General features: G+C 38.0%; 1 protein-coding gene across 1 annotated transcript; it reads left to right on the forward strand.

Annotated features, from left to right (window-relative positions):
• Nucleotides 1-116: 116 nt before the first annotated feature.
• Nucleotides 117-22,197, forward strand: LOC114358922 (uncharacterized). The gene is made up of 8 exons (XM_028313094.1): nucleotides 117-143; nucleotides 13,632-13,824; nucleotides 14,367-14,437; nucleotides 15,595-15,711; nucleotides 16,702-16,767; nucleotides 17,606-17,771; nucleotides 20,490-20,536; nucleotides 22,033-22,197. The coding sequence occupies exons 1-8, from the start codon at nucleotides 117-119 to the stop codon at nucleotides 22,156-22,158; spliced, it is 813 nt and encodes a 270-aa protein (XP_028168895.1). The 3' UTR covers nucleotides 22,159-22,197.
• The last annotated feature ends 362 nt before the right edge of the window (nucleotides 22,198-22,559 follow it).

Here is a 22,559-nt window from a genome sequence, read left to right on the forward strand (position 1 = left end):
AAAAACTGAAGATGAGTTGACAAGAATAATGCACAAGTAACTGGACAAGCTGAAGGTGAGAAGACAAGAGTCATTCACAAGCAGCTGGACAAGCTAAAGGTGAGATGATAAGAACAATGCACAAGCAGCTGGACAAGCTAAAGGTGAGAAGACTTATTCATTATTTCCAAAATGAACTTCTTGCTTCATTTTGGAAATAATGAATTTCTGTCAACTAGCCAAATACTATTAAAACAGCGCTAGATCGTTTCGCACTAAAGTAACGTGTACGGATGCAGTACGGTTAAGTTCAACATAGCGAGTGTTATTTAATGCCACAATCGCGAAATCTTATGCGTAGTACGTATAATCGATGTTAATTTGCATGTAAATAATTCAAAACAAAACTCCTTTTTCTCTTAACTCCAGGGTAGTCCAGTCAANTTTTTTTGAATATTTTTTTCATGATTTTTATGCTTCCTTTTGTAAGTTCTTGCTGAGAAATCAATTATTATTTACAAAAATAATTATCGGTCTAAATGGGTTAATAACAATTAACGTGATAACATCTTATTATATGAGATAATGTTATTATGACGTATGAACATCATTCATGTTAAATTGTACACTATCAAGTCGTCATGAAAGTGACGATCCCATTTAATGAATCGAAAACACTTGTATAAAAAATTTGACAGTTGTGTTAATTATAAACGGGACTATTCCCACATTTCCCACCTCTCTTTCTCACTACTGCAACTCCTGTGTAGCCAGGATCTACAGCTTGACCGCCAAAACCCAACCAGCGAAGGTCAAGTTTATCCCGGGGGAAAGTTAAACTGTCATTGGACCCGCAACGAAATTAATCAGAAGAACATAGGAGTTCGAAGTTAAGGTTCGATTTCCCTCCGTTGCAAAGCCTGTGCTTTGCTTTATGTTATTTATAAGGAAATTCCATATTTTGATCCTTGATATCATTAATTGTGAGAGGTCTTCAGCATTGTCTACTCCTGAAATGAAGTTTGAAGGAACTCCACCATCGTTCGTTACAGCCAAATGATGTCCACTGCTGGACAAAGGCCTCCGTCAAGGATTTCTGCATGTTGTTGCAATTTTCAAAGTGGGCTAAAACTGCTAAAAGGTCATACAATCTGTCTTACATAATTTACAATCGTTTGACTGTAGTAAGATACATAGGTATCTGTTATTTACCACTCCGTGTGTGATAAAATAGAACAAAGAGTTAATATTAGCCTGAACAATAACAAGTTTACAACAAAGTATCAATGTTCTAATGAAAACATTATTTCAAATCACGATTTTTCAGTCCAAACCAGCTTCGTTGTTTTCAGGCTGTATTACTGTAAAACGAAACACATTTACCTACGGAAGTAGTCAAGGTGAGTAAGCTAAACACTGTAGCTTTACGTAGTTGAAATAAATGCTAAAAAATGTATTAACTTAAAACAAATTTTATTTTTGCAATTAGGCTTTCAAAAAGCACTTTTACACGTCCCAGTATTAACCCTATCACTGCTTCGGGACAATAAATGGGCCAGTGCTGAAAAAAAGCATTTATATGTCTTAAGCAAGCTTATGTCTAACTATTCGATTGCGAAAGAAGAATTAACAATACTCGTTATTAAATTGACGTTTACTATAGTAGATTAAGTATTATTGGTTTTATAGTGATCTTTAGTAGCTTAAAATACTACTTCTGTCTAGGTTAACTTATGAGTAAGGTGTGTTAGTTTCATGAAAACAATCTCTCAAGGTTTTTATTTTTAACTGATGACTAAATTGATGTAGGTATGACAACTTTTTTTTTTCATTTTCTTTTACCGCCAGATTTTTTAGGTAATTCACGATAAGTTATTTCCTAAATACCTAGATCCCTATGATTTTGATTAACTTTTTTTAAAATTAAAAACAAGGATTTAAAATGTTTTTTCCGGATTCCTTTTTTGACACGAAAGTACCTTACCTTATTTGTGTTTATTCTTTTTTTTTGTATGTTTTCGTGTGAAATAAAGTTTTTTTCATTCCTCTCTAATAATTAATTTGTAAATATTAAAAATAAGTAATTTAGTTTAACAGAGCAATCGTCTGCACCGTTTACGATAAACAAAAGAATGGGCACGTGACCTCACCACGTGACGCAATTATGCGCGGGAGTGCATGGGAGCTATCGCTAGAGCCTCTTGAGAGGGCTTTACACCTATCGATTGGAGACACGTGAGTGTAAAAGACTTATTTTTAAATCAAAATCAAAAATATCTTTATTTGTTGAGACTAATTAAATTAGTTTTTACAAATCGTCAAACGCTCTTAAGGAACCTTTACATGTCTCATTATTTTTTTGCCCTGCCCTTTAAGTGCTGATTATAGTGTTCGGTAGTATCAGAGAACATAGAAAGAGGTTACTATTATCTTTAATCCGTACTAATATTAATAAATGCTAAGGGAATTCTGTCTGTATGTTTGTTACCTTTTTGATAGAGATAGTTTGAGACCCAGGCAAACATTTTGGATATATTTTATCCTGTACCTATTTCAAAGGGTCGACACGCGCGAGTTTATCGCCCGTATTCACAAACATTACTATGAGATCTCACAGTGCGCGTGGACGCACAGGGTGACACACGAACCAATCACAGAGCTTTACTCAACGCTGTGAGTTCGATTTTCTGATTTAACTTAAGCAAGCGTTTGTGAATACAGGAGGCGTATGTCTTTTTTAACAGGCTGAAATTCAAACGGGTTAAGCTAGTTTATTGTTAACAGTTTGCATTCGAAGACATATTTTTTAAACAGCAGTTTTTATAATATTTTTACAAGTTCTTTATAAAAAAGGTAAACTCTACTTTTAGGGAAAAATTTAATAATCATATTGTCTGACGCGGACAATAAGAATTTATGATCTAACAGGAAAAAGGCTACCACAAATCTAACACCTTCACTGGATTTCGTGTGAAACAAATACATAAGGATGAAGGTACATATACAAAAGAATTTAAATGGTTGTAAAAGGTGTGATTTTACAACAAAAATTATACATATAGTGTTGGTGACTGTACATAAAATACATAGGAATGCGTCAACTGTTATGTACATTATTTTAGTAGGTACCACAAACATATTGTTTAGGGTTAGTAATTTAGGTAATAAATAGTGTATTAACTAACAACAACAATGATTTATCCATGACGAATTCATTTTAGTTAAAAAAAAATAGTTTTAAGTACTGTGTGCCTACCATGAGTTTACGTTAGGTGAGCTCGCTAGCGAATACGTCAAAAAATTCTATGAAGATTTTATTTAATGAAAGTAGCCGCTAGGGGCGCTGCACAATATGTCATACATTTAAATGTCATTTTTTTACGCAGTCGCTAGCGAGCACACCTAACGTAAACTCATGGTAGGCACACTGGTAGTATTACCAGTCGTAGTGTAAATATGTAAATAGCAACGTCACGCGAGGTATTAATCGCTATAAGTATTGTAATACCTGGTAATACTGAAATCGATATCTGATGAGAGGTTTAGTAGTTGTTGTAGTATGAAGTAGTTAATGGTAATTAAGTAAGTAGGTACATTTACATATTTTTTTCCCGAAAATATCTTTGAATTTTTTTTTTATATTAGCATCAGAGATGGGCTAAAGACTGCGTGCGTGGAGAATAAATGACCAGGTGATGATGATCATAAAGTTGATTACTGAAATAATAATAATTATTAGTAATAATAATTACGATAGTGACCATAAAAGTTTAAAACAATATATTGATTACTGAAAACATCTTAAAATAAGTTAAGTCAATTCTAATCAATTAGGCTGGGTTGCACCATCTTACTTTAACTTGGACGCACGTCAAAAATCTGTAAAACTCCATACAAAAAGCGCCGGTTATCGTTATAAGTAGCTACGGTTAAAGTTAAGTGGTGCTTAAACTTCACAATTAGACAAGAATGACTTTTAATTCCTTTAAGGCTGAGTTGCACCATAAAAAGTTTGACCATAACTTTAACGATAACCGGTGTTTTTTGTATGGAGTTTGACAGATTTTTGACGTTTGTCAAAGATAAAGTAAGATGGTGCAACCCAGCCTAAGGATTTTTCCATCAAAACTTAGTTTAACCACGTCCTTTTCTCTTCCTTTTTGATAAAAACAATTATCTAAACAAGATTACCGTTGTAGCGACCTTTGGACGGCCTTTTATCCGGTTGAAGAAAGATGAGTAATGTTTTGACCGCGACAAATCCTAAGGTAAAACTGAAGTGGTTTGCATGAAATCAGTACTTATTGGATAATTCATTCGTTTTACTGACTCTGTGAAGAATCAAACTGTTACATTTTTTATTAATTTAATAAAATTATCATGGAGATACAGGGCTATCTAGTTTCAAACTATGCAAAGGGGTAACTAACCATTTTTTTTATAAAACAGATTATAATATTCATGCATGAAAATGTTTGTCTTGTGTGGGTACTGATCCCGTGAACTCTAGTAGTACTGTAGTTGATTTATCAACCACTGCCATATGGGTTATTAAATAATAAGCAAATGAATGGGATTAATAATACCTAGGTATTGTTTATGATACAATGTGTGTACCTATATGTATTATTAATTAAAAGTTTACTGAAATCATTGATGAGTAACAGCATGCGTAAATAAATCGTATTAAATCACTATGTGACTAATTTTACATTACAATAACAAAGCAAACAATATAAAAAAATTTGTAAAGAAAACATTTAGTTATGAGCACCAAATAAATGTAATAACCTAATTCATTATTTTTGTGTAAATAACAATGATTCATTATTAATAATGTATCATGTAGTTACGTGTTGATTAAAATTGTGCCTTATTATTACAACTTTTTAAAAACAACAGTGTAAAAAATAACATTTTCCTGATTGTTGTTATTTTAACAAAATGTAGAGAAATCTGTGCCTTTAATAAGGCATGGCCTTTTATAATAATTATGGATAATAAAGCAATGTAGGTATTAGATGTCGACAATATGCACGTGTTTAACATGGATAAAAACATACTACAAAATTTCATATAAATCCCGAAAGTAACTTCTGTCTGTGACCAATTTTGGTAGAGATGGATTGGACATTAGTATAATAGGCAGAATGAGAAGGACGTAATTTTTTAAAGGTTCGTTCGAGGTGGCGATTCTACTGATTTCTACTGATCGCCATCGCCATCGCCATCGCTATCGCGCACGCGGGCTGCACGCATTGGTTCGACGAAGATGTGAATTGGCCATCTGACAACCCAGGACAGATTGTCCTGGAGCCGCAGAACAACCAGAGCCGACTCCATGTAATGGAAAATGGCTAGGACAAAGAAGAAGAAGATATGAATAGGGGATTGAACAAATTATTTCTTAAGACAAAGATTTAAAATAGATATTAGTGACTGAGTTTCTTGCGCAGCTTCTTCTCAGCACTGGCCCATTTATTGTCCCGAAGCAATGCAATGGTAGGGTTAATACTGGGACGTGTAAAAGTGCTTTTTAAAAGCCTATTTGCAAAAATAAATGATTTTAAGCGTTTGGTTACTTATTAATCTTTTGAATAAAATTTCAGTGACAGTAAGAGATCCACACGAGCAAATCCTCGGGTAAAAACAAATACCTACCATAACACAATAAGAACAAAACATTGAAAACACGCCTTTTCCTTAAGCCGTGAAATACGTGAGGCTTCACAAACAGAACTCAATAAATACTAAGTCAAATATTGTGCGCGCGCGCACAATGGCGGGCGCCTACAAGACAGGGTAACGCTTATTTATGGTATAGCAAACAGGTTAAAAATGTGGCAAGTGTGATTCGAAGTAGAATGTAGAGCTCTGGAGACGTATATTATTTATGATTATTATCGAATGACTATTACTTATTAGTTGAAATTGAAATATTCACAAAATTAGAAAAAAATATAAACAAACCGCTGATTTTGACAAGTCCTTTGCCCAAAAATCGGTATTTCGGTAAATTTCTTTCTTCAAGAAACAATTTAATAGCAATACTAAAACTTGAGCAGTCCAGTATACCGTGGTCAGATTGTCTTCAACTTCAGAAAAACAATACCTACTTTAACTATCCAAACTCTATTCGAAAATGGGAGTTAATTTGTAACGCAAAACATTAAAACTTAATCACAAAAGATTAAAAACTTAAAAGTATTCTCTACATGCTAACCACACTCTCCGAAGGGACCCCGATCACATCCCTAAGCAGGCTCTGGATTGGAATCCCCAAGGAAAACGCAAACGTGGTCGACCCAGGCAAACTTGGCGGGGCACTGTATCGGACGAGGCGAAGAAGATCGGCAAAATCTGGAGCGAGATCAAGCGAGAAGCTCAAGACCGAACGAGATGGAGGACTGTTGTGGACGCCCTCTGCCCCATCTAGGGGACATAGGACCATAAGTCAAGTAAGTCAACATGCTAACCACCTTGTTGTTCTTTCATAAGACCCATGTCATGGGAGGAGTCTACATAATAATAGGGGCATATTTTACCATGTTTTCTTTTTGCCATGGGATTCTTACAATCCTGTGATTTATAACATAACTAATTCATTTGCATACAGAAATCAAAGCAATTTGATTGTTCTTGCAAAAAAAAACATCAAGAAGTGTGTACCTTCAGTGTTACTAAAATCAAGTGTTCGTGGGGATTTACTAATAAAATCAAAATAAATTGACTTCTTTCATCAACAGCTGATGTTAAACTTAATTTACAAACTGAAAAAAAAACTTCGATACGTTTTAAAAGAATTCTAATGTTTGTAGGAAGGAGCAACTCCTTAGAGCCTTTTTATGTTTTGGAATTTGAAAACAAGAAAATGAAGAGGGTTAAAAAATAGACTGACAAATGGTGACTGAGTTTCTGCACTTCTTGTTCCGAAGTAGTGGCAGGGTTAAAATAATACTGGGACGTGTAAAAGCTTTTTAAAAGCCTATTTTCAGAAAATAAATAACTTTTAAATCTACGGAACCCCAACCGATGAGGCAACCGTAGACGAGCACAAATACCGATAATGAGAGGGTAAATAAACATCCACAGATAAGATGCGACTGAAGACGATCAAACACTACTGTAAGCGCTACTTGACCTACTGAACAATGTGGAATCTGTCGTTGAGAAAGGAGAAATGACAAAATGTGTCAAATTCAAATTTTTTCAAATTTTCATTTATTCACAGAAATACACGTCCATTAGATGTTTGTAAATAATCAATTTCGTTACAGTGTACCTTGCCATAACTGGCATGTGAAAGTTAATTAGGAGAACATGTCAAAATATTAATAATCTTATGAAAAGTCATTTGATAAAATCATAACAATGTCAACAATCCAATTATACTAATCATTACAATTAAATGTCAATTACATAAAATAACACACAACCAATATTAATACATAAAATTTCACAATTATTTAATTCTAAAAAAACTCATTTACAGAGTAGAAACATTTATCGAGCAGCCACTTGTGCAATACATTTCTAAATTCAGGCATAGAAGCTCCCTGTATATAAGCTGGCAGTTTATTGAAAACTCTTATAGCCATACAAAATACATTTCTTTTATATAACGTTAAATTAATTTTGGGCAAATACAATCTGTTCTTGTGGCGAGTAGTCTTTTCTAATACCTGTTCATGCGTCTTAAAATTATCAGGATGTTTTTTTACAAATAGGCATAATTCCTTGATATATAAACATGGCAATGGCAATATTTTTAATTTTTTGAAGAGTGGCTTACAACTATCTCTATAGCCTGCCCCACACATCGCACGCATGCATTTTTTTTGTATTTTAAATACTTTTTCGGAATCAACAGAGTTCCCCCAGAGAATAATTCCATAATTTAGTATAGAGGAGACATAACCGTAATATGCCGACATCATTGCTTCATTGTTTGAAACGTATTTTAATCTTTTTAATACAAATACAAATCTGTCTAGTTTATTGCACACATTATCGATATGTGGTTTCCAAGTGCAGTGTTTGTCGAGAATTACACCTAGAAATTTAGTTGTTTCGACCTCATTGATAGATTTATTTTGATAATGGATATTTAATTTAATGTCTCTCGATTGAGTTGTCTTAAAATGTATCCTATTTGTTTTGTCAATATTTATTTTCATATTATTACTATCTAACCATGTCATCAATGTTTTTATTGTGTTGTTTATTTCAGTTTCAAGATCATAAGTTTTATCTGCTTTAATTAATATAGTCGTGTCGTCAGCATAAAGTAAACATTTGTGTCGTATTGTGTCGGGAAGATCATTAATGTACAATAAAAATAATATTGGACCCAAAATGCTTCCTTGGGGGACTCCAGTATCATTTATCACACAGTCAGAGAAAAAATCCTTTTTATAAAAATTCTGTAATCTATTTATTTTAGTACATTGCATTCGGTCACTGAGATAACTTGTGAACCAGTCATTTGCAATACCACGAATTCCATAACTGTGCAATTTATTTAATAGTTTTGTGTGGTTTACAAAGTCAAACGCTTTACTCAAGTCTAGGAAAATTGCCACTAAGGGAACCCCGTCGTTGATACTCTCGGTGACATATTTCATCAAATTAAAGCAGGCAAGTGTTGTTGAGANGCAGGTGGTTCAGGGTTCTGGCAATTTGAGTGAAATATCTATAGTCTGGCTAATATAATTTAGCAGAGAAATTGGAAAACGATGGTAAATATCTGTTTAAAAAAATACAAATATTTCAAAGTTCCTGATTGGCATCGGCCGATGGGGCAGCAAGGTTCTGGAGTGGATGCCCAGTACCGGAAAACGCAGCATGAGACGTCCACCCACAAGGTGGACCGACGACCTGATAAAGGTAGCAGGAAGGCGCTGGATGCAGGCCGCTACCAACCGTGCGATGTGAAAGTCATTGGGGGAGGCCTATGTTCAGCAGTGGACGTGCTGTGGCTGAAATGATGATGATGATTGGCATCATATTCACAGAGGTGGAAAATATAAAGTTATCATAAAGTACGTAATCAATAGACCTGAAAGGGATAGTCGATCTGAAAATCGAGAAGTGGCGCTATCCCATATTAATAAGTTTGCAAGGTCAAATAATCAGTAACTTTTACTACAACATCGAGTCATGAAAAGCTTATAAAGTTGGGCGCCAATTTTGTTATAATCGTAGTTTGAAGTAGCAGAATCAAGTAAAAATTTAATGTTTGATAAAAAAATACCAAATACGAGTAGACAGTCAATCAAATCACTCGCAAAAATAAACTAATAACATTGATAAAAGGACTTAAAATATTGGAAACCTGTGTTTCTGTCTTAATGGATTACATATTGATTTATTACATACTAAATCCTCATAATCTACAGATAGTGGATATTATATCACTGTAATTAATTACAATGCTCATTGATCACTTTGTAATTTGTAACCTATTTACCTCAATATTTTGTTTGTTAAGTTTTTATGAATAGTATGAATTAATAACACTCTACTAACTGTGACACTGTTTTAGGAAAGTCTGAAAATTCGGTGAATCTCCTTACTCTACATTTGGGGTGATGTTTGTAAGTAGAGTCGAAAGCATCTGACATACATTTTGATTGCAAAGTAACACCTGTTTAGACTGGGTGGGGCACATAGATCGTAGAGCTATCAGCTCTTGGCTGTTGGGACAGAAAAGTTTTCGAGTGGCGACTACGAGCCGGAAGACGTAGTGTGGGCAGGATCCTACTAGATGAACTGATAAACTGGTGATGGTCGCGAGAAGCACCTGGATGCGGATATAGCAGGACCGGTGTTTATGGAAATCTTTGGGGGAGGCCTTTGTCCAGCAGTGGACGTCATTTGGCTGAAATGAACGTCAAAAAATCGTAGAAAGTAGTTGAATAAAGCACCATTAATCAATGTAGTGATGGCCCTACTTATTCTACATTTGGGATTATAGATCGTCTTATCCACAGACGCGCACCACCAATTTTTGGTCGAGGGAAGAACGGTGTGCGGGGAGTTTGATCCGAGCAATCCGAGCGTCATTATTGTAATGTGCGTGTGCACTCATGGATGATTTAGCTTGTACCGATAACACTCAAACGTTAGCGCAAGAATGGCGGGGCGCGTCTTCGTGGATGAAACGATATGGTCGATAGATTTTTGTTTCAAATTAGCACTTATTGCAAGCAAATAAGTGGCCACAGTGTACCTATAGCTTGAAGTGTTTTCTATGAGCAAATAAATTGAATTCCAATGATGAATAACACCAGCACTTGATTTTTCCTGTCTTACAATCGTGTTATCGCCTCACTCATTGTTTGTACGTGACAGCTTGGAGTTAAGATTAGACAAATTCTTGTTCTCGTCTCACTTGAGTTAGATAAAAGGCTAGAATAAATCCATTTTGTCTTAGAACTGTGGCGCAATCACAAATAATATTAACAAGTCAGTAGAGTCAATTTTTTGACTGAAATATATTATGTTATTTTGATGTGCGTAAAGACACTATAGAGACGCTACAATGTTTGTATGTTTGTTTAAATGCATTTTCTTTATTATTTTTCAATTTTTACCTGAGAGAGATACGTATACCGGTACCTACTAGTCAGTGTTCACTTTTGCCCTATGCTTGGAGAAGATATCGGTATCAACAGAAAACAGAAAAGAATTAGCGAAATCAACTGCACGCATGAATGCTACTGACAACGCCACTCTTGTAGCGGAGTTTTGGGCTGATACTGTTAGATTTGTTGTCGACACTACAAGAAGAAGAAGAAGCGGAATTATTAGCGCAGGTGGAATATAAGTAGACCATATAGGAACGGCATTATCTTCAGCTATTGATAATAAATTAAACTGAGTTTTTAGGTAGACTTCAGCATCACAAGTCCCGGGCACGAATTAATGTTAGTACAGTCGCGAATTAAACCCCAATTTTCAGTTTATCTGGGCGACTGACTGAAAGTACTTTATCGTCCAAAGTTGCTATTTTAATGCATGAGTCCGTAAGAAAGAGCGTTTCAGTCATATCTCGGCACGAGGTCAGTCCGGCTATTTATCAAGCAATCAACAAATTATCGCGACAGGCACAGATTTTGGTTATTTCATTTATTATCGTTATCAAATGATAACGATTTGCTGCACATAGATCTGAGTTAGTTATACATAGAATAGGCTAAATAAATACTAAGATGTATGCCCTAAGGCCTAAGGCTTACTTCAAAGTACCTACTTCAATGGGACTATTCCCAGCTCTCGTTCCCACCGCTGCAACTCCTGTGTAGCCAGGATCACACACACACACAGATACAGTTTGACAGTTATAAAGTACTACAGTCAAATTAAGGGCCAAGAAACTGGGTCAAATTATTTTAAAACGTCATAAAAAGTTAACTATAACCATTAGATAGCGAAATTGTTATTGTAAAATTTTACATTAATTATAACTTTTAAAAATAGGTAGGTACTATGCTTCAACCGGCCGTCAGAGTATTAAACCATAAAAAATATTTATTTTCTAGAATTCCCACAAAGAAAGTAGTTGTATTTTAGCATAAAATTACACCTTTTGTACAGGGCTAGAATGAATGAAAATGAAAAATCATTATTCGATTTCGACCAATATTTGGCATTAATTTTAAACCATCTTGTTTATTAGATGCCAGTATACAAGTGATAATAAAATAAAGAATATTACATTGAATAAAACATGACTGCGTGATAAAATAATCGTAATCTTAACCGAGATAAATCCATGGTTCATATGGAAGTCTCAAGGTTAACGTACATGCATGAGATAGATTCACGATAGTTATTTATTATTTTACCGTTCGTATTGTCTAATGGTTAGGTAATTGGTACTTTACCTTAGAAAGATGGGACATTCAAATTGGAGGAAAAATAACTTACTTCACAAACTATTACTATGAGGTCTCACAGTGCGCGTGGACGCACAGGGTCACACACGAACCAATCACTTTATTCAACGCTGTGCGTTCGATTTGCTGCTTCACTTAAGCAAGCATCGTTTGTGAATACGAGTGTTAGCATGATTGGTTAGTAAACACTCTAACTTTAGATACTGGCACCTTAGGAAAATAGGACGACAAAATGGAAAAAAAATATTCGCAGTGTCCCGGAAAAAACCGAATCGTTTGAATTTGGAATTCAGAATCAGAATCATGCATTACTGCAAAACTGGATTCCTTATTCTCAAGATTAAAAACTGAAAAAAAAAAATAGTTTTCCATTTATAGGACCAATTGCACAACCATTGGTTAAACCGTCAATCAAATCCGCGTTTAAAAGAACAGATAAACACAGACGAGATGTCAACATAGATAGAGTGACAGCGTTTTTCAATGTTAACATCTGATAGTTGGTCGGGAAGAAAAGATTCTTTTGATATTATTTCGGAGTCTTATCATGGATACACAAGTATAAGATACATTATCTAACTGTCATACAAAATCTCTTTATTTGTGAAATACTGAGCTCGGCAACTGGTGATTCAACGTGGTTCAGATATGAATAAAATCGTGGAAATGTTGTGGAAGGACACATTAAAAAGCTTAGTTAAACTCAACTATATCACTCCTCCTATGTTCTTCTGATTAATTTCAAACAAACTTGACCTTCATTAGTTGGGTTTTTATGGCGGTCAAGATCCTGGGTACACAGGAGTTGCAGTGGTGGGAAACAGAAGTGGGAATAGTCCCGTAACTATATCATTATTTCAATATAGGTACTCGTATTTGTATAGTTGATCCCAGGACCTGCTAGATACTATCAGATTGACAGAAAACTCATGAACCTAATGTCATTTCCATGTTTAGAAAAAAATACTGGGTGACATTACACCCAAACGAAACAACTTCGAATGTTTTCATTTGATCTATACTAATATTATAAATGCTAAAGTAACTCTGTCTGTCTGTCTCGCTTTCACGCTTAAACCACTGAACCGATTTTGATGAAATTTGGCATAGAGATAGTTTGAGTCCCGGGAAAGGATATAGGATAGTTTTATCCCGGTTTTTGAAACAAGGACGAGTGCGATAAAGTTTTTCTGTGACAGCGAAGCCGCGGGCGGAAAGCTAGTTGTTTAATATCTTATGTGATTGAACATTATCTTAATGTACTTACATGAATGAAATGTACGCTATTTTTATTTTAGTACATTGGCAATTCTTTTACTAAGAAAATGCCCGAAAATGTTAATGTTCTATTAGTACGTCCGATTTAAAATTCGAACATCAGAAACAAAAGCCAGCTTAAATAATCTGAACTAATTACCGTCTTCAACTCTAATTATACAATTAAGACTGAAAATGTTCATTTGGTTCGCAGCTTACATCACTAGTGTCCTCTACGTTGACACTCGGCCAATTGTGAAGTTAATCACCGGTTTAACTAACAAAGCTTTGTGTCGAATTTTCACTAATTACCAGAAACGGTGCGGAATAACCTAACTATAGTTAAGTATGGTTAAGCAAACCGTCACGGCGTGGAAGGTCTTTGCGTTTTGTGTGGTTAACACTTGCTTCACTGAATGTCAATAATTGAGTCAAAGTCACTGTTTTTGTCACTTCATAATAAATAAATAATAAAAATAGTGAAAAATTAANCAGTCAAGACACAGGTCCCGTCAGTCAAGACACAGGTCCCGTCAGTCAAGACACAGGTCCCATCAGAAGGCGCACCCGCACTTCGGCGACTTCCAGATGATCCTGATGGCGCTGCACCGCCTCGAGGACGCGGCCGGCAGCGCCAGGACCCAGGTGTCCGAGCAGGAGCTATCCGCCTACAACAACAAGGCGCACGGTGAGTCGCAGACACAGGTCCCGTCAGTCCAGACACAGGTCCCGTCAGTCAAGACACAGGTCCCGTCAGTCCTTTTCCATTTCCAGGGCACCTATACACGTCCCAAATATAGCATACCCTACCACCATTTTATCCTCACGCAATTTTTATTCTCACGCAAAAACTACTGAACGGTTTTGACGAAACTTTACAGTTTTATTGTTTATCCAATCAATTTAGTCATTACATGTTATGTCTTTAATTTAATGTTCTTTAGTTTTACCAGCGTAAATACAAATGAGTAGGTCATCTTCATAGAAACTCGCAGCAATTTTCAAGATTCGGCGCAACTCCCCGCTAATCCCCGCTAAATTTTGTCAGTGTGTGCGTGCGCGCCGCATACGTATTGGCGCGCTCACATACAAATCGCGCTCGGGCGTTTCTATGAAGATGACCTCATTTGTATTTACTCTGGTTTTACCCAACTAGTCACGCTGGTCTCAGTCTTTACATAATATTCTATTCCGGCCTCCAAGCTTCTAGCATTATCTGTCTTGTTTCAGCCTTGGACACCATCCCCTACTCGCAGCTCCAGAATTGGAGTGTTAAATATGCAGACAGAATATCTAAGAAGGTAACGTAATCCAAACATCTGAATATCTTTTCATATTAGGCTAAGTTTCTGGGGTGGGGGTGTTGGATCTCATTTGACTTTTATCTTCTGAAATCGAGTAAGCGTCCTCTAAAATCCAGGTTTATACGGCGTATTGACAAATCCAGGACTGATATTAAAGTCGCATTAACTGCGCGGATTGCAGTTCAGTTGAACTGAGCGCGTGTTTGGATCGCGAAATCTAGTCATCATCATCATCATCTCAGCCATAGGACGTCCACTGCTGAACATAGGCCTCCCCCAATGCTTTCCACATCACCCAGTTGGTAGCGGCCTGCCAGCGCCTTCCTGCTACCCTTATGAGGTCCACTTTGTGGGTGTACGTCACACGCTGCGCTTTTCGGTGCGTGACCTCCACTCTAGAATCTTTTTTGCCCCATCTGGTGTTAGATAGTAAAATAGATAAAATTACTTAGCTTTTCGTCGCTCCACGCGGCATTCACAGGAGGTGACATTGTCGTCACGGCTGCGCTCCGACGACTAACCTGTGATTGCGTTTATGAGTGCGAATAGGCCTTTTATATTTTTTCCCCACTATTGTTGTAACGTACTACCGGCCGTCACTGCTTTGTTATCTATACTTATAATAAATCTGTAGAGAGGTCAATCCTGTACATGAAATATATTTTCAAAATAACTATCAGGGGGTGATTAGTGATCGATACTGATGTCAAAAATGCAATCAGTAAAATTTTTGTCTGTCTGTCTGTATGTTCCGTATAGAAATAAAAACTACTCGACGGATTTTAACGAAACTTGATACAACTATTCTTCATACTCCTGGGCAGGTTATAATATACTTAGGAATTCCCACGGGAACAGGAATTAGCGGGAAAATCCTTTTGTATGAAAAATCTAAACCGCTTAAGTTAGACGCTTGAAATTTGGTATGTAGGTACCTTAGTAAACTTAAAGCTTAGTTACAACAGGATATTGCAAAATTCCCACGGGAACGGGAGTTAGCGGGAATAAACATTTGTATGAAAAAATCCAAACCGCGAAAGATAGATGAAGGAGGTAAAACGGGATCCACGCGTACGAAGTCGCGGGCGGCCGCTAGTTACTAATATTATGGTATGATATTGTCGGCCTTTAAACTTAATTTTGCTTGTCCGCAGATCTTGGAGCACATCGATGGCTTAGACGTGAACGTGGGTAGTTCCGACCGGCCCGAGGACGTCGCGCGCCGCCGCGTGCGCGCCGAGCTCAAGAAACTCGTGCCTTACCTACCCACGGTGAGCTGAACAAATTAAATCAAATCAAATCAATTGAGCTGTATAACTATTGTAACATCTACCTTATTGTATTACCTTGTCTCGGTGAATAAATGATATTTTTAATCTTTTTTTAGGGTTCCGTAGCCAAAATGGCAAAAACGGAACCCTTATAGTTTCGTCATGTCCGTCTGTCCGTCTGTCCGTCTGTNAATGAAAATTTAAAGAGATAAAGCGCCCCAAAGTTCATAAGAAGAGGCCCGTGACGTCAACGCTTGCTTAAAAATGCCGCACGTTGTGACGTCGTGCGCAACTTCAACGCACCATAACTATGTAATTATTTGTTAGATTGACAAATAAAATTATACGTGTCCAATATTTTTTGATATTATACATTACGGACTAAAAAAATGTTTTTAGGCAACTAGCCTATTGAGCTGTATAACTATTGTAACATCTACCTTATTGTATTACCTTGTCTCGGTGAATAAATGATATTTTTAATCTTTTTTTTTTGAATCAAAAATGTGGTTTTGTGGACTTTTAAGGCGGTTGACGTACTACTCGTAGTCAATTAAGTTTTATCGCCAGAAACGCAGATCTTATTATCTTTGTAATAATAAAATGATTTTAACCAAATTCCACAATTTACTTCCAATTGAAATCCTTTACACAATCCTTCCTTCCATCATCGGGGAACCAGACGCAGGTTAGCGTACCATCCCTATATTGTTGACATTCAACCAGCTTGCACTAAGCGTTTCGATGACTTATAATGCGAAGAGCTAGGGACTGGAATTCGCTGGCTGCTGCTGTCTTTCCCGAAGACTATAATCCGGGCCTTTTCAAGGCGAGAGTGAATAGGCACTTACAGGGCAGATATGTACCATCCTAGACTGCATCTCACTTAACATCAGGTGCGATTGCGGTCAAATACCTGCCTTGTTGTGCATAAAAAAAATCTAGTTTTTTGTAAAAATATCCTTACTCCTGCATTTCTTTTCTTTACAGATCGTGCGTGATGTGGCCACAGAACAAATGACCCCAGATCACAACAACAGCGTCTTCAGAATGAGGGTAAGTGTGTTTAACCGTAAATATAACTTTAACTGGTGTTTTTGTATGGAGTTTGACAGACTTTAGCCTCCTTACTAATAAAAAGTTACACAAGTGTTGTAAAGATGTTTATATGTATTACTTTTTTATACTAAACGTCACTTTAAACAACCTGTGTAGGATCTACAGCTTGACCGCCACAAAAACCCGACCAATGAAGGTCAAGTTTGTCCCGGGGGAAAGTTAAACTGTCATTGGACCCGCAAATAAATTAATCAGAAGAACATAGGAGGAGTTCGAAATTAAGGTTCGACTTCCCTCCATTGCAAAGCGGATGACAAACAAAGGTTTAAAACCTTTAAGAAAAGATTATGCACCACGGACAATAAATATCAATTAAGGGGGCCTATCTTATGAGCAATTAGCAACTATAGTCTGGTCCGTGAGCACGTAGAATTTTGTCCAATGACCCCTAGCTACCCATCTTTATCGCTCGCGTGTAATTATGTTGCTATTGCGCTCGCACACTCACTGCGGGTGCCAGTCGCACAGTCGCGACAGCAATATAATTACGCGCGAGCGATAAGGATGGGTAGCTAGGGGTCACTGGACAAAATTCTACGTGCTCACGGACCAGACTATAGTTGCTAATTGCTCATAAGATAGGCCCCCTTAATTGATATTTCTTGAAGGTTAAAGCTTTGTTTGTCACCTGTCATCCGCTTTGCAATGGAGGGAAGTCGAACCTTAATTTCGAACTCCTCCTGTTCTTCTGATTAATTTCGTTGCGGGTCCAATGACAGTTTAACTTTACCTGCCAATAATATTTTTCACACGCGGCTCATTTAATTTATCCCAGATATACGGCGAGCCGTTCCTGCCAAACCACCACTCGGTGGACCCGATCCTGCGCAAGCTGCGAGCCACTCACATCAGTCGCTCGTCGTTCACCTTCAACATGGTGCGGTTTAATGTGCCCAGCGCTACCTACCATCAGACTATCGCGCTAAACGGCAAGGAAGTTGGTGAGTCACTTATTGTTCTTGTAGAAGAACAAATTTGAGCCCCTTTAATTCAAAATGAAGGCTATCGCTGTGACCTCTTATGGTATAAGGCACGCGCGTACGGGTGACTTTTGCAAACGTGACAATACTGTCATACTTGTCTTATATATGGAGAGACATACATTGTCTCTCTTTCCTACTTTATAGAAGTGTAAAAGAGAAAGATATACTGTCACGGTCACAAGAAGTCACCCGTGCGCACATTGCCTAATAGGGTAGGTACTCGATGCCATTATCAGGTCATTCTGTTTCGCCATTGCAGGAGGACGACTCTCTCCAAATCATCAAGGGAAAAATCCATTTGAAAGGACCAAATCTTTCATTTACTTCTGATAAATTAAAGAGGTTCGCGCTCCTACAACGAAGACTAAATTACCTGATGATGATGAATTTAGTACCAAGATGATGATTAGTTTATATTGCCCATAGTTTGTAAATAACCATTTCAGCCTGAGAACATTTCACCGACCTTCAAGACTAAACTTCTTCCAAGTCAAAGCTGGCAAGTGTAAAAGAAACTGGAAACAACATCCGACAACTGTCAGCCGCCTATCTTTAGCATAGTACCTACATTGACGTTGCGAGGTGCCATGCTAAAGGTAAATGATTGGCGTTGTAAGTTCAACGTGATATCTTCCAATAATAGGGATGTTTCCTGGGTAAAAAAGCAAGAGTTTTAATTAGTCCGTCGGTTAACTTATCAAAAAAATTCGACGCATATAAACTTTCTCAAAGTAATGAAAATTGAAAGAGATATTAAAGCGAGCCAATGTTCAAAAGAAGAGGCCCGTGACGTCAAGGCGTGCTTAAAAGCACTTACTGACGTCACACGGAAGTTCAACGCAAAATAACTTAAGTAATTACTTGTTTGATTGAGAAATAAAAATGACTCAAATTTTTTGATAATCTACTTGACGGACTAAGTTATTTTTTAGGAAACTAGCTTTGTATTGCCGTAGTTTGTACATAATCATTTCAGCCTGAGAACATTTCATCGGCCTTCAAGACGAAGCTTAAGAAACTGGATCCGACAACTGTCAGCCGCCTATCTTTAGCATAGTACCTACATTGCCGTTGCGAGGTGCCATGCTAAAGGTAAATGCTTGACGTTGTAAGCTCAACGTGATATCTCCACGCGCCGTCTGTCCACCGCCTTCTATTTAGCATTCATCAGAGGTGTTATATATCGCTTCATCCACGAAGACGCGCCCCACCATTCTTCCGCTAATGTTTGAGTGTTATCGGTACACGCTAAGTTATCCATGAGTGCACACGCACACTACAATAATGACGCTCGGAAAGCTCGGATCAAACTCCCCGCACCTCGCGCTTCCCTCGACTAAAAATTGGTGAGGCGCGTCTTCGTTGATGAAACGATCTATAACCATTTCAGCCTGAAAACGTTTCTTCATTGACCTTCAAGACTTCTTCAAATCTAAGCTGGCAAGTGCTTATGAAGCTGGATCCGTCCGACAACTGTCAGCCGCCTATCTTTAGCATAGTACCTACATTGCCGTTGCGAGGTGCCATGCTAAAGGTAAATGATTGGCGTTGTATAGTCAACGACTCAACGTGTTATAAACCAATAATTCCACTAAATTGTCAAAATGTTTAGTTTGTAGTGCCGTGTGCCGTAGTTTGTACATAATCATTTTAGCCTGAGAACATTTCTTCACCGGCCTTCAAAATGGCGAACTTCTTCAAATCTAAGCTTAAGATGCTGGATACGACGTGCGACAACTGTCAGCCGCCTATCTTTAGCATAGTACCTACATTACCGTTGCGAGGTGCCATGCTAAAGGTAAATGATTGGCGTTGTAAGCTCCACGTGATATAACGTCCTTCGTTTGAAAGTTTGAAACACATTTTAAATCTGCTTTGTAAGTTGTTATGTGGTTTAGAATCCATGTATGTAACTGTAACACAAATAATTATAATGAATAATTTTGTAATAAATGTTTTAAACTACGTGCTTCGAAATAACTGTTTTTATAATTATGTACTGTCGACAGCACCTCAAGACTAAATTTTTAATAAAAATAAAACTAATTGCAACTGTATGAAATAGCTCGAAATGCCGTCGTCTACTCGTCTTTAAACATAGTATGTGCGTTTTAATTTCTAATTGTTTTTATTTGTATTGAGCCTGTTTCATGTTTTTAGTGTCTATTTGATTACGAGATCATGTAATATACTAAGCCTAGGCGCAGACTACTCACTTTTAGTCGGCCGATAGTTGGCCCGATTTTAATTTGTATGAAGAATCGGCCGATAGCAAATCGGTGTAATGTGCGCACTTTCATACATCTCCGTACTGATAAACAGCCCGACCCAACTATCAGCCAACTAAAAATCGGTGGTCTGTACCTAGGCTTAGTTATTTATTTACATACATGCCTGTTTGATATTATCTACCTATTTAGATTTAGTACTACTAAGCTGCTGAGTTTTATGTTATTTTTGTGAAAGTGATATTTATGATAATGTAATTTGTTTTGTTTTGTATGTTTCCCTACAAAACATTGTAAAATTGGTGTTGCACGGCATTCAAGATGGTTTCCAAATCAAGAACTATTTATGTTTTTTTTTTGATAAATAATTGTATGTTTCCCTCCAAAACATTGTAAAAGTGCTGCACCGCATTCAAGATGGTTTCCAAATCAACAAATGTCTTTCCAGACGGCGCGAAGCTGATCGTCCGGTTCTCCATGGGCATGAACTACAAGGTGAAGCCGGAGCTGAAGCTGAGCATGGCCACGGCCTTTGACCCGGCCAGCAACTTGGACCCCATGGCGCTCGCCGACATGGAGGAGGAGATCGGCTTCGAGAACGGGGGCAGCTGGGACGAGTGATGAGGGGGTGGGCGAGTGATACGGGGAGTGGGCGAGTGATGCGGGGAGTGGGCGAGTGATACGGGGAGTGGGCGAGTGATACGGGGAGTGGGCGAGTGATACGGGGAGAGCTGGGACGAGTGAAGTGCTTAGTTAGGAAGGACTGCTTGTAATGTTAGGTTAAGTGACAATAAAGTTTATAAAAAAACTAATGTGGTTTTTCTTCACGTAGGTTAACTTACACCGAACGAAGATATAGTGAGCTGCCTAACTAAATGTTCGAAGATATAGTGAACTGCCTAAATGTAGTCCCAGGTTCGATTCTGAGGGATAATGACGTCTGCTGAATTTGCTCTTTTATTTGTCATGGCTGTCTGGCTGCATAGCTCACTTTTTACTGTCACTATAGGTAGAAGAAAACACCTGTATTTAAGTACCTTAGATATTGGCTACATGCGGCGGATTGCTTAATTAGGTCTAATATTCAAGTAGGATAGATTATCTGCTTGAAATCTTTTGAATTTGAGTACCACTATTTGGCTAGAAGGACTGATAGTGAGGTTTGCAATAGTTTGACAGTCTATCAGTGTTAGTAGATGGATAGTCTATCAGTGATAGTCGGTTCTCCATGGGCGTGAACTACAAGGTGAAGCCGGAGCTGAAGCTGAGCATGGCCACGGCATTCAACCCGGCCAGCAACTTGGACCCCATGGCGCTCGCCGACATGGAGGAGGAGATCGGCTTCGAGAACGGGGGCAGCTGGGACGAGTGATGCGGGGGTGGCCGAGTGATACGGGGAGTGGGCGAGTGATACGGGGAGTGGGCGAGTGATACGGGGAGAGCTGGGGCGAGTGATACGGGGAGTGGGCGAGTGATACGGGGGGTGGCCGAGTGATACGGGGAGAGCTGGGACGAGTGAAGTGATGTAATTGTGTAGTTAGGTGTATCTACGGACTGCTTGTAATGTTAGGTTAAGTGACAATAAAGTTTTTAAAAAAGCTATTTTAAGTGGTTTTTCTTTGTGTAGGTTAATTTAGAAGGATCGAAGATATAGTGAACTGCCTAAATGTAGTCCCAGGTTCGATTCTGAGGGACAATGACGTCTGCTGAATTTGCTCTTTTATTTCTTCCCATGGCTGTCTGGTTAGTGCTACATATCCCACTTTTTACTGTCACTATAGAAGAAAACTGTATCTATGTAGGTACCTTAAAGATATTGGTCATTTAATTCAAACGTAGTCGATTAGTCGGGTTGTATTTCGTCTAAAAAGTAGTGGTATTCTTTGGTCAGGGGGCATTAGTAATCCAACGGATGGCGAGAAACACTGATAGTGAGGTTTACAATAGTATAATAGTATCAGTGATGGTTCTCCATGGGCGTGAACTACAAGGTGAAGCCGGAGCTGAAGCTGAGCATGGCCACGGCCTTCGACCCGGCCAGCAACTTGGACCCCATGGCGCTCGCCGACATGGAGGAGGAGATCGGCTTCGAGAACGGGGGCAGCTGGGACGAGTGATGCGGGGGTGGCCGAGTGATACGGGGGCAGCTGCGACGAGTGAAGTGATGTGTAATGTGTTACGGACTTCTTGTAATGTTAGGTTAAGTGACAATAAAGTTTATAAGAAACATCATGGTTTTTCATTGGTCCCAGGTTCAATCCGTAAGGCTAAGAACTCATGGCGCGATTTATCACCCGCGCCCGCGGCGGTTGCGGGCCCGCAGCTTCTCTAGAATGCAGATACTTATTTATGTAAAAACTAATGCACAATTCACGACGCGGTTTTCGCCCGCAGCGGGCGCGGTTGTAATCGGGTCCCGATCGGCGGGCGACCATTTTGTACCAGTGACTTAGCACGCAGCGCAATTTAAAATCGCGCCGTAAGTTCTTAGAATAACCGCTCCCGTTGTTTTGAAATA

Source organism: Ostrinia furnacalis, unplaced genomic scaffold (genome assembly GCF_004193835.3).
Source record: "Ostrinia furnacalis isolate ACB-3 unplaced genomic scaffold, ASM419383v2 OfSCF4153, whole genome shotgun sequence".
Taxonomy (NCBI): domain Eukaryota; kingdom Metazoa; phylum Arthropoda; class Insecta; order Lepidoptera; family Crambidae; genus Ostrinia; species Ostrinia furnacalis.